Here is a 16,098-nt window from a genome sequence, read left to right as displayed (position 1 = left end):
GTAGATCAAGGAAGTGAGATAAGGGAAAAGATAGTAAACAAAAAGATTTTACACTATTAGAGCATAATCTTCGAACACACAGTTGGAATTTGCGGCAAAATCTACAAGGTTTAAGTGCCAAAAAGAATTGCCTCCGGTCTTCCTCCAGTTCTTAGCTCTATAAATGATAATTCCGGATCCATTACTTGGTAATGATGGTGAAACTTAGATCATGATCCTTTAATTACAGACCTTGCTATCAAAAGAAAACACTTGGTGATTGCTTACTCTACTTTATGCTCGACAGGCACATGCATAGATGATGGACCGTGAAAAGGAAATTGTTGGAAACAGAAAGATGCATGGCCCAGTGGTCCAAGGGGCTCATTGCTTAAATGGTAATGGAGTTCTCAAGGGAAAGTTTATGCATCATTACTTTGGGGTTTGGCAACGAAAGCGAGTCCATATACAGTCGTCTAAACTATAATGGTACTATTAAATCAATCAGAAGATCAATAGTTTTTTTTTTTAAAAAAAAAACATATTTTTAGCTTGTAAAAGACAATGACCAGAACAAAAATAGTGATACCTCGATGAATATGAAAGCATTCCGACACTGTACTTTTACCAGCACAAGACCAGAACAAAAATACAGCTAAACTGTGGCAGAGAAACACAGGGAAAATATGGCAAGGAGCAAAGAACTCATAGTCGTTCCTCTTGAAAATTTACTTAGAATCTATATGTAAAGATAGAATAAAATTCAATGAACAACGTATTAAAATGGAACTATATATATATATATATATAAACCTTGGGGTAATAGAACTTACCATGAGAAGAGGAACCGGAAGATATAGACCTCATTTGTTTGCTGCAAAGTAATTTTTTTTTAAAAGTGAATTTCAGGAAAGTGAATTATTTTCTGATGTTTAGTAGTGTATTGAAAAATAAGTTAGAAAACACTTTCCAGTGTTTGGTTATGTCATGAAAAATAAGCTGAAAAATAACTTATTAATATTTTTTTTTCTCAAGTTTATTAAAATAATGAAGAACAAATCTTACAAATTAAAAAGTTGAATGAGAATGAAATTGAAAAAAAATATCATTTCATAAATTATCTAAAATAAAATAAATAATAATCAAAATAATAGAGATCAAATCTAAAAAATAAAAAAAATGAAAGATGAAGAAATTAAAATAATAATAATTAACATTTCATAAATTATTTCAAATAAAATAAGTAACAAGCAAAAGAATGATGATCAAATTTGATAGATAAAAAATTTCAATAAAAAAATGATAAGGGAAAAGCAAATAACAATTATAAAAATGAGGACCAAAGTTAGTATAAAAATTAAATTTTAAGAGATGAAATTGAAAAATAAATATTCAAAATAAAATATATATAGCAATCAAAAGTTTGAAGATAAAATTTGATATAATTAGCAAATAATATGATATTTTTAAATATTTCACAACTTCTGGAAAGTGTTTTCCGCTCAAAGTTTCCAGGAAAACACTTTCCTGGAAACCAAACCAAATTTTCCTTTGACTGTAAAGTGTTTTTCATTGACCAACTTTTCTAATGGCAAACAAATACAGGAAAATTTGGAAAGTGGTTTCATGAAAAGTGAATTTCGAGAAACAAACATAGCTATAAAGGTCGTCCCAGCAAGAAGGATCAAAGCCCAGAATCAAAACACAGCCGATATCCTCGCCCTGTCTCACAAACGAATAAATTGAAATTCCCTAAATGCCAAGTACAAATTTAACAGTGGGTTTTGCTATTTGATAACTCTAAATGTTGGGGTTTTTTTTAAAAAAAAATAGCTCAATAAATTTAAAGAAGCGCAACATCAATTAAAATTTAAGCTTTCATTGTTTCTAAGAATACACAAACTAGATGTCTTCTCTCTCTAAAAGCCAAACAACACCTTTATAGTCTCCCTAAAAAACCCACCAAATACTTTTATTTTGCCCTTAAAACAATAAAAAAAATCAAACACATCCTAGTCTTTAAGTATCCTCGGACGTGTTCTAGGTTCAAAATCGATCGTTCTCTCTGCTGTCATCACCTCTCCAACCCTTTTTCTAGTTTTACAAGCAAGGTAAATATATTACATTGCTATGAATTTATGTTTGTTTTAATTGAAATGAAATAATTATTTAGGTTAAATTTAGGGTTAGTTGAATTAATATTAAATTAGTTAACAATATCATCAATTAGGGTTGATTTGACATAGTTGAACATGGAAAAAAAATTAAATTAATTATGAATTAATTACTTCAATTAGTTATGTGTTGCGTTTAATTGATGTTAAGTTGTCGAATTTGAAAATTTATGTGTATTTTTGGAATCAGCTAATATTGTAATTAATTACATTTGATAATTTCATATAAGAGAGCATAAATGCAGTAGAATTATGATGAATTACATGTTACATTGAATTGTTGATAAGTTGATGAATTTGATATTTTCTTTGAATTATATTAACTTGCTATGAGATTAGGTTTAATTTAATGCAATTAAGCATATAAATATCAATTAGATTTCGTATCATTAATTATGTTTATTTTTTGGTGAATTTGCTTTAACATTAAGTTTTGGGAATTTGAGTGAATTTGATATGGATTTTGCCAATTAGTGTTGGGGTAATGCAATTTAGTTAAAATTGCATCCAATTGACCAAAATCTGATTATTGTTTTTACAAAACATCTTATGATATATTTTTGTTATGTCATTATGATGACACTATTGTTCATGATGTGACCAGTGGTATCACATACAATGATGGGAGTAATTTGTTGTTAAATGGTATTTTAGGCATGTCATATACAAAAATGAAAGAAACAATTTGTCATGGATTTGGGTAAAATTATAATAATATTGATGTTGAAATAACTTGGAGGTGTTAGATTAGTGAACATCAGTATTATCCCGTACCGATTATGTGTGATGAAAATTTTAAGATAATGATTGTTTCTTTCATCCAAAGTGGTTTGAATATGATGGTATTATATACGAGTAATAGATCAAAATCTATGTATGACTAACTTTTGTTGGTCCTTTAAGTTCAATCAGTAGAGGTAAAAGCAGTTTATTGTCAGATGATTTGTTGTAAAGGATAGATGATATTATGTTTGACATTCCATTTGTTGATCAATATAGATTTGACTATTTTGAACTTAGTGATAATGAAGATGATGATATGTTAAAAACTCGAATGTGATGGTAAATGATGATGATGATGAAATCATACCTTCTATTCCTAAATTTATAGATGTTTTTTGGTCTAGTTTTGATGTTTCTATTAATCATAGACGTACTAAACCAAGAGGGTCTGATTTAGAGATTGGACAAATATTCAGTAATAAAAATGAATTGGTTAATGTTATTAAACAATGATACATTACACATTACACGGAATACCGACTCCAACAATCGAACTCTATATTTGTTCAATTACAATATGTGCAAACACCTAGATGTAGGTGATATTTGCGTGGGGTATCATAAAAGGTTAGATTCATTTGAGATACAAAAGTTAAAAGGGCCACAAACATGTGTTTATCAGCTTGATGCAAATTTTATTAATAATGTTATATCAACTCTTATAATGAATAAGCTTTTAATAACAGTTGCAAACATACAAGATGAAATAAAATTGCATTAAAAATATAAAATTTCATATGACAAAACATGGGTTTCAAAACACTAGGTGATTAAGCATCTTTTTGGTTCATATGATGAGTCTTTTGAAAAATTATTTGGGTTGTTATTAGCAATAAAATAATCAAATTCTGAAATAATTGTTGAGATGGTCAAGCCACATTGCCCAAATCAAGTAATGTGGCAGTTCAACTACAAAGTCTAGAAAATATATTCTAGTCAATATTGATATGAGTGATGCACTGCACACTATAACTCGTCGGGGTAAAAAAAATAATTACAATTAGTTAAGCCTTTATGAAGCTTATTATATATATATATATATATATATATATATATATATATATATATATATATATAGACACACACACACACACATCTTGTGATTATAGATGGGGAGTATTTGATTTAGTATATGAGTATGACACGTTGGGTCAGTACTCTCGATCCTAAGCATGTTCCTCCACCTAGATACATGTAGTACGAGCAATATCCTCAATAGATTTAAAATCTCGTAAATAATCAAATCTTTTAATAATTAATATATGTTCAATTTTGATTTTTATGTATTGATCTTTTAATTTAACACTAATATTTTATTAATATCAGGTTGGCTTCATGCTACAGGAGAGTCGAGAGGCAACATCTTTTCTTCATGAAACCAATGAAAAAAGCCAATGTCACACCAATGCATCCCGGTTGCTAAATGTTTGTCACTTGATACCATTAAAGAGAGGTTAACTCTTGATAATGTCGTGACAAAGGATAAGGCTACTTAGACAAGTTCAAGAGCGGGATCCAGTCGTGCTATTGATGAGTCTGAATGAGTTATATTTATATATTCTGGAATTTCAATTACTTGAGTATTGTATTATTAAAGAATTTAATATTCACTTTGCATATATATGTTTTTTTTTTCCATTCCTAAACTACTCGTGATTATGAAATTTAATCATTTATTGAGTTTGGTTATTTTGATTTTTTGCAGGTTTTTTTTTTTGTAAAATGGAATTTTGATTCAAAAACTCCAAAGCTGGTTTAAGAAGCAATTAAAATATCACATTTCCATTTCACGATTATCATCGGCAAACGATCTTCCAGTAGCCGATCGGTAACCACATTCGCCAGATACTATTCTAAACAATATGGATGGAAAACAATCTCCATACAAGATTATTGACAAAGTCATCTCGGAAAACAATTTCTCTGACCTGTGCTCCATTTTTCTCTGCCAGTCATTCAAGCGCATTGAGTAAAACTCTCCGCCTGATCGGTACCCACATTCGCCAGACTAGAATCGAACCATGCATTGTATGTGAAATTGAGCCGTGCATTGATGCAATGCATATGAACCTCTCTATTTAACAGCTTTTACAGATCAAGCATTCAAGGGGATCCGAGCGGAAAAACTGAGTCATCTAACAAGGTTCGCTCAAGAGCTTGTTTGTTCAGGACAAAGCCACAAATCTTAATTACACTAGATATCTTGGATTCAAAACAGAGCCTGATAAATCCTCTCCAGCATTACCAAGGAGAATATTAAAGAAAAAATTGGTGGCCGTTAATATGTTCATCCACATTTACAATGCACTCTCTTTCTAGACAAACCATACGCTGGCTTGCGAGGACCACTGGCGGTACCATGATTGAAGTATTGGCATTTTGCAAAAATCTTCAGCTACCAATTGATGGCAGCTATCACCAGATCATTTAACAAGTACGTGATCTGAACAGGTGCATGACACCGTTGAAAAAAAGTCGTTGGTTTGGAATATGATGCAAGACAAGTTTTAAGAGAGACAAGTATAACCCAGGAGACAATTCCAAAATGTTATCAAGTAATTCGAAAACAATCCATTCGCAACATCAATTCAATTTCAGTAATACATCAACTAAGCAAAACATTGTCTTAAGAGTTCACTTCAAACATAAAAATTCTAACAAGATCATACTTGTTCCAGACCAATCTGCTTCTGTGGAAGACAGCATCTTTCTTCAGCGGTACTGTAAAAGAACCATGCATAGAATAAGAATGAATTACAGAAATTAAATGCTATTCAATTAATACATAATTGACTTTACCTTGATGAATCCAATTTCCTTGGCATTGCTACGGAAGCACTGTCTGCAGCACATAAGCCCGTACTTCCTGATAATACCGTGGGGATTTCCACACACACGGCTGACAAATCAACAATAAAACAAACATCAGAACACATAATTCAATATTTCATGTTTCTATCCAAACCATTACAATCTAGAAACTCAAAATAAAAAGAGAAGTCAATTTTAGCTTCATCTAACTGATAATAGGAGAAGATAGTAGCGTAGAAAAGAAAGGTTAGGGATCATTGAACTTCAAAATTAAACTCTAACCAACACATAGCTAAAATCATCATCTTAAGCACTAGCTAATAGCTCTCATAAACAATAAATCATCGTATTTCCTGGGAATATCCAAACACAAACATAGATCCGCTTAGATCCCCAGTTACGCACATGAACTAGAAAAGCTCTTAGGATAACACGAACATGAAAATAACAGAACAAGTTCCTAGAAACCACACTCCTAAGGAAAACTCTCAGACCCAACGCATATCAAAGAAGCGTAACAAGAAAAACTGATAGAACCCTTTCTGTCGTAAAATAAGCAAGTAAATACATCGATTTAATATAAAGTTATACTTCCATTCAAGCAGAGAGAAGGAAAGTATAGGTTACCAAGTGCGAGAACCAGGGCCGTAGTTCTTGGGGTGAGAGTTCCAGACATTAGAGTGACCCATCCTTTCTACCACCGATCGTTATGGTGAACGAAATCTTGAAACCGCTAGGGAGAGCTTGAAGACTGGAGTTTGCAGAGGATTTTTGTATTTGTGAAGGAAAGAGAATATTTATAGTAGTGCTACAAAACCCTAGTTTTCTAGTGTGTGTCATACGAGCCATGAAGTTGTCGGGTTTGGGCCTTTTTTGGTATTTGACCCAGAGTGACTACTATTTTGGGCCTGTAGCTCAGAGGCTCGGAGCCCTCATAGGTTTTAGGCCCTTTCTGTATTGATCCGCTCCCAATTTTTTGATATCAATGTATTATGGTAGTAAATTAGACTCTTTATAAATAGATAATTAGCTACTCTCGTTGTCTGATTTTTTTCACTAACAGGAATGAAAATGGGTCATATTATTAATCTTCTTTGAATTTAATGGAGCACTGCCTTAAAAATCTAATCATTTCTTATGTATGGGTAAACCTTAGCTACTCGACAGCCAAAGACCAGTTTGGAACTTGCAGCTATAAGCACGTACCAACTTGTAGCAGTCACTGGGCGGTGTCGTTTCAGACATCCCGAGCTCTTTCCTAAACCTTACCCATGAAGTTCTTTATATTTCTTCTTTCCCCTCTTGTCTATCAGGGCTGCGTACTTGACAGGAATTCAACTGGGTTTGATGTTTCTGTTGAATCAAAATGCAAAAGACGAAACCTTGTTGAATCAAAATTGCAAGAAAGATTTCAAGCAGTTTTCTTGCCGGTATGACAAACTTTCAAGCTTTAGAGCGTTGCAAGGTCAGCCTGAACAAGATCTCTCCAGTTGCACATCCCATCTTGCTAGATGGATTAATTGCAAAAAGTTCAATGGAATATGAAAAGGAACTGAGCAGGGGGGCCTGGAAAAGCCTACTGAATTAAATTTTGTCTTGTATCTAAATGCTAACAGCAGAGGCGATCAAAATGATGAATCATAAGTTGAACCAATACAATACAATCAAATGGATATTGCCTCAATAAACTGTCATTGACAAATAATGTGTACAACTCATAGCATGGTTTTTGAACTACAGTGCAGCGGCACAGAGGTACATAAATCTTCGTCAAAATTTGTGGTACCTTGAAGATCACATGCTCCTCACTCACACTCTAGCTTGCCCCACCTGGCATCAACTCGTTCGTAAGGGAGGGCAAGTTTACCAAGGCTGTTCAAATTACATGTTAGCAAGAATACATAGTTTTGCCAGGATTATTAAGCAGTTAGTCTACAAGTCCAATGGTGAAATTGGCATCTTAACTCACCTTCTAATAACTACATTATGCAAACGGCACAGCCATTGTGAGAACTCAGTATGGGTCCGGCTTGTACAGGATTTACTCTGTCAAACACATAAATGCAGCCATAACTAACAATGTTTGAAGAGACTTGATAATCATAAGATTAGAAGTTACCCCTTTGTAGTTTATAGCATCATGGTGAAATCAGATATAATAAATTGTCCATAATAACAGAGTATCAGATAGAAACTAGATGGAAAGGATACTCGGGCAATGTAAAAGAACCATTTCAGAAAGAGGGAGTATAGGGTGTAGAAAACACTTGTAGCCTAGAACACCATATCTGGAGACGGGTACAAGTTAAAAAAAAAAACAAAAACAAAAAACAGTATCAGCATACCTTAGAACTTCTTTAAAGTGATCTGCACATTCCTGGCAAGGGTACATCCGTGATAGAACTGCCATCTGAATGCCAAAGCAATCCTGTTACTTGCTCTTAAAAATCTTACAAGCACACTGAATTGAATCTGATGTTCTATTTTAGACAGGATAAACAAGGATAGAGAGAGAAGTGAAAATTAACTCATCTAGTTATATATTGATGAACCAAATGGCACAGCATCATGAACTTTACAAGCACACAAGAATTTACCATTTGCGTATCAGCTTCCCCCAAAATGGCTGTTCATGTCCAGAAATGCAACTGAAGACAAAGGAGATTTTCCTCAAGATCATCTGCCAAGTCTAAATACAGTTGGGTCACATCAATGGCAACTACTGGAACAGTAGAACAGAGCATACTTCAACTACTAAAATAGAACAAGCTTCCCACGCCACAGGTATACACTTTTGGTCAGGATTATAGAAAGCTCCTGCTCTTTGGTCAAGACAAATCATAGGTACTCATAATCAAATTTAGTTTTTCTAATATTTTAAACGAGGTTCTCTAAGTCTTTACTGTGCCAGGGATTGCAAATGGTTGGTTTGCTATTTCGACAAAACTCACCGAAGTCTCTGTTAGAGAATAGTATAAATTATATTTTGGGATCTCACCTAACAGTTTAAACTTTTGAGTTGAATTGGTTCTTTGACATGGTATTAGAGCCTTGATGACCAAGTAGTCACAAATTCAAATCTCATCATCTCTATTTATTTGATAAAAATTAAACATAAAATGGTGTGGACCTATGCAAGTTTCAAGCTCAAAAAGCTTTCACTTGGAGAGTGTGTTAAAAAATAACATAAATCATATCTTGAAACCTCACCTAACAGCTTAAACTTTTGAGTTAAATTAGTTCTTAATAAACAATTGAGTGACAAATTTAATATGCTTAGGCTCAAGAATGATAAATTCACCAGTTCAAACAAATTGAAATAGTTACTCTAACAAATAATAATAATAATAATAATAATAATAAACTCCTTTGCTGAGTGCTAGCCATCAAATTGAAATAGTTACTTTAACAAATAGTAGAACCGCATGCAGCGAGGATAAAAGATTTACCAGTTCTTTTACATCCTTCTTTTGCTGTCCTGTTGGATGTTAGGATACTGAAAAATGAAAAAAAAAAAATTTAAAAACAACTCCTCGACACCGTATGATTAAAGGGTTGTTTAATTGTAATAGATAATTGATGCACAGGGCATTTAGGGGGTGAAGCTGCATTTTGAGTGTACCTGAGCAGCAAGCGTGTGCGGGAAAGCCCAAGTAGTTTTTCCAAGCTCTTCTTTGGTTACAGGAGCAGCAGACTTTCCCTAAACAAATGGATAACAGAAGTTTAATCAAACATGGTAGTTATATAAATGGCTGAAGCAAAAGCAATGCCAACTAAAAACTGCATGAGATTAAGCAATTCTATACTAATCTGGACACCATGTCCACATTTTACAAGTCTTGACGTTCACCTTTAATTGTCTAATTCAGGCAGAGGAAACCTATACTGGAAAACTGATCGTCAAAAACACAATAGCCCATTCAGGACTTTTGTAAAACAGTTTGCTGAGTTTGATATCCTTTCCATATAAACCAGCCAGACATATATAATTGGGAACTCAAATTCAAATTCGATGAAGGTTAGTGATGATCTGTGAAGAGACAGTAAATGGGGTTAGCTTGTTAAGAATGTCTACAGGTTGGACTGTAGGAGTGTCAATGTTAGCTGGGTATGTTTTGGATGATGAAGGTGGTGGTGATGTGAGAGCTAAAAGAGGCTTCTTGCTTGTGGATGGTGATGGGTTTTGAGGTTGTCCTGTGAAATTAGACAGATGTGCTTGGATGCAATTTGAGACTTTCTGAAAGGTTTGGAAGAGATTCAGCAATGGATTGTCAGCCATTTTTTTTGCAGACACAAGAAGGCGGTAGAATGTCCAAGGATGGATTAAGGCTCGTTTGGTTTATGTGTACAAGGTATCGTTTTATTTGGTACTTCCAAGAAGTGTTCATCAGTTCAACCGACGTGCCCATTCAATCAGATCCGATTTTATACCTGGAAAAAGTTTTTTTTCCCAGATTTTTTATCAAATAATACGTGACCTGACGACCTTGAAACGTAGTTCTTGGTCGATTCAGGACAACTCAAGCCAAATTTTGGTCGATTCAATTAATTTCAAACCAGTTTTTACAAGATCAATTGCACAAACAATCCATGTCCTTAAACCAAGATTGGTCCAAGATTCAATCAATTAATTCATTGGTTGAAGCGCTGATCCGGTTTTGAGAACTTTGTTTTTAAGGTCTTTCATTGCTATATGCCACTCCTGCTTCTTCTTCTCCTTCCTTTTCAAGTTACTTTTCTGATGGTGTTAAAATAGATATGCTGTTTTTCAGTGGTTGAATTATGATTTTATCAAGTGGTTTTTTAAATAATTCCCTTCTCTTGTATGAAAGAAACTATCTCAATGAATACCTTTAAAGTACCAATAATTTTTTTTAAGGTGTTTGAGGATTTTTTAGTAATAAAATAAATAAATTTATAGAGAAAAGTACATAATAAATAAACTAAAGATCATTAAATTCTTATAACTAGATTGTTCTTGTGTTAAGTATATGTTTTTTTATGTAGAAAAGCTTGAACATTTTACCTTTTAATTCAAGGGTTTAAGAGGTATTTATAATTTTTGAATTTTATTTTTTCTTTGGACAAAAAGGCTAAAGAATAATTTTATAATGATAACATTTATAAGGGATAAAGATCTTTTATACAAACATTAATAAAATAAAATATTTCTTAAATAAGCATTAATGAGTATTAATATAAGATGATATTTATCTCTCACACAAACATTAACAAGTATTGATGGGAGAAGAAAAACAAGCACATAGGACATGTTTTTGAGCTTAAAGAGAATGACAAGATTTAACAAAACACACCTTTGATAGTTGGGCTTGGGCTAGCACCCGAGCCCACCAGAAAGGATGTTGGATGAATGCCTAGCATTTAGGCTTGGATGTCAATCGAAACCCATCCTAGTATTTGGGTTCCGGTATTCTACCCGAATCCATCAAAGATGCATGAAAATGGATCAAAATTTGAGATCATCACCGTTATGTTTTTTGTGATATATATATATATATATATCATTTTCAAAAGAAAATTAAATAAATAAAACTTGGTGGTTAGTGTTGTCTATACAATTATATATAGTATTTTCAAATAGCCACCACCCCAAATGTGAATTACTCGTGCTCTATTCTTTCTCGTTTATTTTTTAAATTAAGATATGGTGTGCATTTACAATGCCTTAAACAAGCCTCTAGGTTTTGGGCCATGAGGATGCCATCAGGGTAGTTAAATATCGTTGTTTATAGCTTAGGTTGAACTGAATTTTTATTAAATTTGATTTTTATATATATTAATATTTTTTTTAGTTTTTCTAAATGGTTTTTACATATTGATATCAAAATAAATTTTAAAAAATAAAAAATATATTATTTTGATACATTTCAAAAAATAATAATTTAAAAACCAACTTAAACAACAATCGCAAACAGACCCAAAACTAACACATTACCCTATGTCATGTCGAGTTAGAGCAAAATGTTTTTTAACACACAAGAAATAATTATCTAAACATTGCTGAATTTTTTTAAAAAATAAGTTTTAACCATGAATTAAGGTTAGCTATATATTAAACGATATTTTTATTAAATATTAAAATAAAAATACATTAGATGTACTTGGGTCAACACGAATTGACATGTGAAACTCACGGAACAATATTGAAAAAAGATAAATTGAAAAGTTACTCTAACAAATTCATTGTTGAAAGAAGAAATTGGTAGAAAAAAAAACAGCACTCAATTAAAAAAAAACCCAATTAAACTTGAGTCAACAAACCAAACTCGTGATGCAAGTCATGTATATTGTTGGATTAAAAAAATATCTCATAAATTATTTTTTATTTAATTATACAACAATAAAATACATGATCATTTTTTTGTTTGGAGTATTTTTTTTAAAAAAAAAACCACGACAAGCGCGTTGGACTAGATGGCAAGAGTAGATCATTAATAATAAAGGATGAAATTATATTTTTTAGTCTTAAGTTAAATAAAAAAATAAATCATTGATAATAAATGGTGAAATTATATTTTTTTTAAATCAAGGGACAAAAATATATATTAAACAAAAAAAAAGATCTAGATTATAGACTCAACTCTCTCTTTCTCTCCTTAACAAACTAAGGACTTAAAATGAAAAAAATAAAGTTTTGTATTAAAATTATATTTCCAACAACTAAAATGATATTAACTGATACGTTCTTAAGATTATATCAACTCCGTTCAATGTTTATTAACTGCATGGGAAATTCTTAGACAATTCTTAAGTAGTATTTTTCCAACACACTTAAAAATAGAGTTCATGAATGATTATCATTTCCGGACCAATTTTCATGTGAGTAAAACAATATTACATCTAATGATTTCTACCGGTGGGGAATTGCAGTGGAGCAAACCTTAGTTTTAGCGAGCTAAAGAATCTAATTAAAATTTCAAATTTGTTTAAGATTTTTTTTAATTTGACAATAAGAGGCATTTTAAATAATTTTTTTATTTAATTGAAATAACTATTTTTTCAAACGATTTTAATGATATACCTTATATATATTTTATATAAAAAAATGATTTTAATGGATACCCATTCCAAAATTCAAACTCAAAAAAAAGAAAAAGAAAAAAAATATGTTTGACTTGTAGTTACCGTTAATGGCAAGTAACAATGCATTTTGGACAATGTTTCGGTTTATTGACATCTTTAGCCCTTATAATATGGGATACGGGGCCAATAAGCATACTTGAGATACTGGTAATTTAAGCTCCCGTATGCCAAAAGTCTGTTGCGTGGTCAAATCAGGCACCCATGGAAATTATCAGTTAAATTACTCCCTACTCCCTTCAAGCAGGAGACGGGGATACAACTTTCCTTGAGTTTCTAAGAGAGAGATGATAGACTGATAGGAAGCCCAGAGCAAAGATTTGACCTCCTCATAACATGACAAGCCGACCGGGTCTACCTTTTGTTCATTGTATCTAAAGATCTAATGGAGAAAGTACTACTACTTGGTTTCTCTAGAAATTCAGGCACAGGTACTTTCCTCGGACAAATTCTTTTTACTTTTATTGATCGGTGTGAAGAAACTAAACTAGCTTCATGGATCCATAAATATCTGATTTCAGGCTAAACCCAGTTCAACTAAGTCCAGGGTCAAAGTTTCAACCTCCTCTAGATCTTGTCTGTGTGGATGGGTGTAGAGGGAATGGCAATTGATGCAGAGAACAAAGCTAAAACAAGTCCAAAACTAACTCTATTGCCTCTTATTGCTTTGATATTCTATGATGTATCTGGGGGTCCATTTGGTGTAGAGGGTTCAGTGAGGGCTGGAGGTGGCCCTTTATTGTCTCTGCTTGGTTTCTTGATATTCCCTTTAATTTGGAGCATACCAGAAGCTCTAATCACTGCAGAGCTGGCCACGAGTTTCCCTGAGAATGGGGGATATGTTATTTGGATATCTTCAGCTTTTGGTCCCTTCTGGGGTTTCCAAGAAGGATTTTGGAAATGGTTTAGTGGGGTTGTGGACAATGCCCTTTACCCTGTATTGTTTCTTGATTACTTGAAGCGTTCGTTTCCTATTTTTAATCAATTAATAGCTCGAATTCCAGCTCTTTTAGGCATTACAGTTTCTTTGACATATTTGAATTATAGAGGTCTGCATATTGTTGGATTTTCAGCAGTTTCCCTTGCTGTTTTTTCACTTTGTCCATTTGTTGTAATGAGTTTTCTTTCGATCCCTCGAATCAGTCCTAAGCAATGGCTAGCTGTAGATTTTAAGAAAGTAGAATGGAGAGGATACTTCAATTGCATGTTCTGGAACCTGAATTATTGGGATAAGGCTAGTACTCTTGCAGGTGAGGTTGAAAACCCCAGCAAGACATTTCCAAAGGCACTTTTTGGTGCTCTGATTTTGGTGGTGTCTTCATACTTAATTCCACTTCTTGCGGGCACGGGGGCATTGAAGTCGCCCTCTAGTGAATGGAGTGATGGGTACTTCGCAGAAGTTGGGATGTTGATTGGAGGGGTTTGGCTCAAATGGTGGATCCAAGCAGCTGCTGCTATGTCTAACTTGGGATTGTTTGAAGCAGAAATGAGTGGTGATGCTTTTCAACTTCTTGGTATGAGCGAGATGGGAATGCTTCCATCTATATTTGCTTCAAGGTTAGTCAATTTGTCTTAATTTTTTTTTCTTACTGATTTGGATTCCTATTATGAAGCAATTCAAGCAAAATATTCCCCATGACCTAATTCAATTACTTGAGATAATGGTTTTTTTTATTAACATGGATGTTTGGGTTAGCTTGTACATACCTTGACTAATTTTATGGGCCCTAAAATTAATGATCATATAAGTTTTCAGTAGCTTTGAGGTTTGTGAGACTCGAACTAGTAATTTTTAGAGAACAAATATATAACCTAACCAATTGAGCTATATTTATTGTATGTACTTGACACAATGTTAACAGGGTAAGACTACGCATAAATGCTGCACATCAATTTTACTTTTTCAGTATTTTTGAAGTTGAAGTTTTCTTATATTTGCCAAATAAGCCCTATTAGTGCACCTTAAGGATGTGGATTCCTCATCAAATTGATTGAACTACCTATGCTTCCCAGGTCCAAAGATGATCAACTAGACCATAATATTTTGCACTATTATTACATCATTTGAGAACTTTTATGTGTTTCTGCAGGTCCAAATACGGAACGCCTACCATCAGCATTTTGTGCTCTGCTACTGGAGTAATCTTCCTCTCTTGGATGAGTTTTCAGGAGATCCTGGAATTTCTGAACTTCTTATATGCTATAGGAATGCTCCTTGAGTTTGCAGCTTTCATAAAATTGAGGATAAAGAAGCCAGAACTTCACAGGCCTTATAAAGTTCCCTTGCAAACACTTGGTGCAACATTGCTTTGCCTGCCTCCTGCAATGTTACTTGTTCTTGTTATGTGCCTGGCTTCTGGCCAGACATTCTTAGTTTGCAGTGTCGTTATTCTGTTGGGGTTCCTCTTATACCCGACTTTAGTTCATGCCAAAGATAGGAAATGGGCCAAATTTGTTACAGATGAACCAGGATTGCCTTCCAGCACATCACTAGAAGTGAACTCGGTTCTGCTACAGCCGCATCAGGAAGTAGCAGATGAGGCTTCAGTCAGCCTTCTTTCAGATTTGTCATCAACAAAACTGGGCCAAGAACGCGGTGAAGTTTTGGTGGAAGGAGTTGTGAAAGACGAATGAGAAGTCCATGTATATTTTTATGCTGTAGATCATACTAAGAAATTAGCTTCAACGTTATCACTAGTTTATAAAATACGTCAATTATCTTCATGGCTTGTAAAATGTTATTCTGAAGTGCCGGACGGCTTCCTTGAATTGCAATAGTATTTCGATGTCTTGGTAGTTGAATTTTTCTCAATGAGCTCCAGGAAACTCTGCAATTCTGATTCTTGCCACCAAGTAACTTCAGGGCAGAAAAGGGCGTGTTTCAATCAGCAAACCAAGTTTTAACCTTGGTGGCTTGAAATCAATAGACTGGCAGTCTGGAAAGGATTTTCAGTGCCTTGGAGAACAAAATCTTGTGTTCTTGATGGGATCTAGGCCCCGTTTGTTTGCAGGAAAGTAGTTTCCTTTTGGAAAGTGAATTCCGGGGAAAGTGAATTCCGGGAAAGTATTTTCCGATGTTTGGTAGTGTAATGGAAAATAAGTTGGAAAACACTTTCCAGTGTTTGGTTATGTTATGAAAAATGAGCTGGAAAATAACTTATTAATGTTTTATTTTTTCAAGTTTATTAAAATAATGAGGAACAAATCTTACAAATTAAAAAGTTGAATGAGAATGAAATTGAAAAAAAAT

At 33.3% G+C, this 16,098-nt stretch overlaps 2 protein-coding genes and 1 pseudogene across 2 annotated transcripts; 1 reads left to right on the top strand and 2 right to left on the bottom strand.

Annotated features, from left to right (window-relative positions):
* Nucleotides 1-5,459: 5,459 nt before the first annotated feature.
* Nucleotides 5,460-6,535, bottom strand: LOC133697657 (small ribosomal subunit protein uS14z/uS14y/uS14x). Its single transcript, XM_062120370.1, has 3 exons — nt 6,375-6,535; nt 5,736-5,835; nt 5,460-5,657 (listed from the first exon to the last, which is right to left on the bottom strand). Exons 1-3 carry the CDS (start codon nt 6,434-6,436, stop codon nt 5,649-5,651), a joined length of 171 nt encoding a protein of 56 aa, XP_061976354.1. The 5' UTR covers nt 6,437-6,535; the 3' UTR covers nt 5,460-5,648.
* A 775-nt stretch (nt 6,536-7,310) lies between these two features.
* LOC133674047 (FAD-linked sulfhydryl oxidase ERV1-like) lies at nt 7,311-10,026 on the bottom strand (annotated as a pseudogene).
* Nucleotides 10,027-13,369: 3,343 nt separating this feature from the next.
* Nucleotides 13,370-15,660, top strand: LOC133681070 (probable polyamine transporter At3g19553). Its single transcript, XM_062104158.1, has 2 exons — nt 13,370-14,405; nt 14,939-15,660. The coding sequence occupies exons 1-2, from the start codon at nt 13,435-13,437 to the stop codon at nt 15,480-15,482; spliced, it is 1,515 nt and encodes a 504-aa protein (XP_061960142.1). The 5' UTR covers nt 13,370-13,434; the 3' UTR covers nt 15,483-15,660.
* Nucleotides 15,661-16,098: the final 438 nt, after the last annotated feature.

Source organism: Populus nigra, chromosome 1, assembly GCF_951802175.1.
Source record: "Populus nigra chromosome 1, ddPopNigr1.1, whole genome shotgun sequence".
In the NCBI taxonomy this organism is placed as follows: Eukaryota; Viridiplantae; Streptophyta; class Magnoliopsida; order Malpighiales; family Salicaceae; genus Populus; species Populus nigra.
This window is presented reverse-complemented; position numbering and strand designations above follow the sequence as displayed.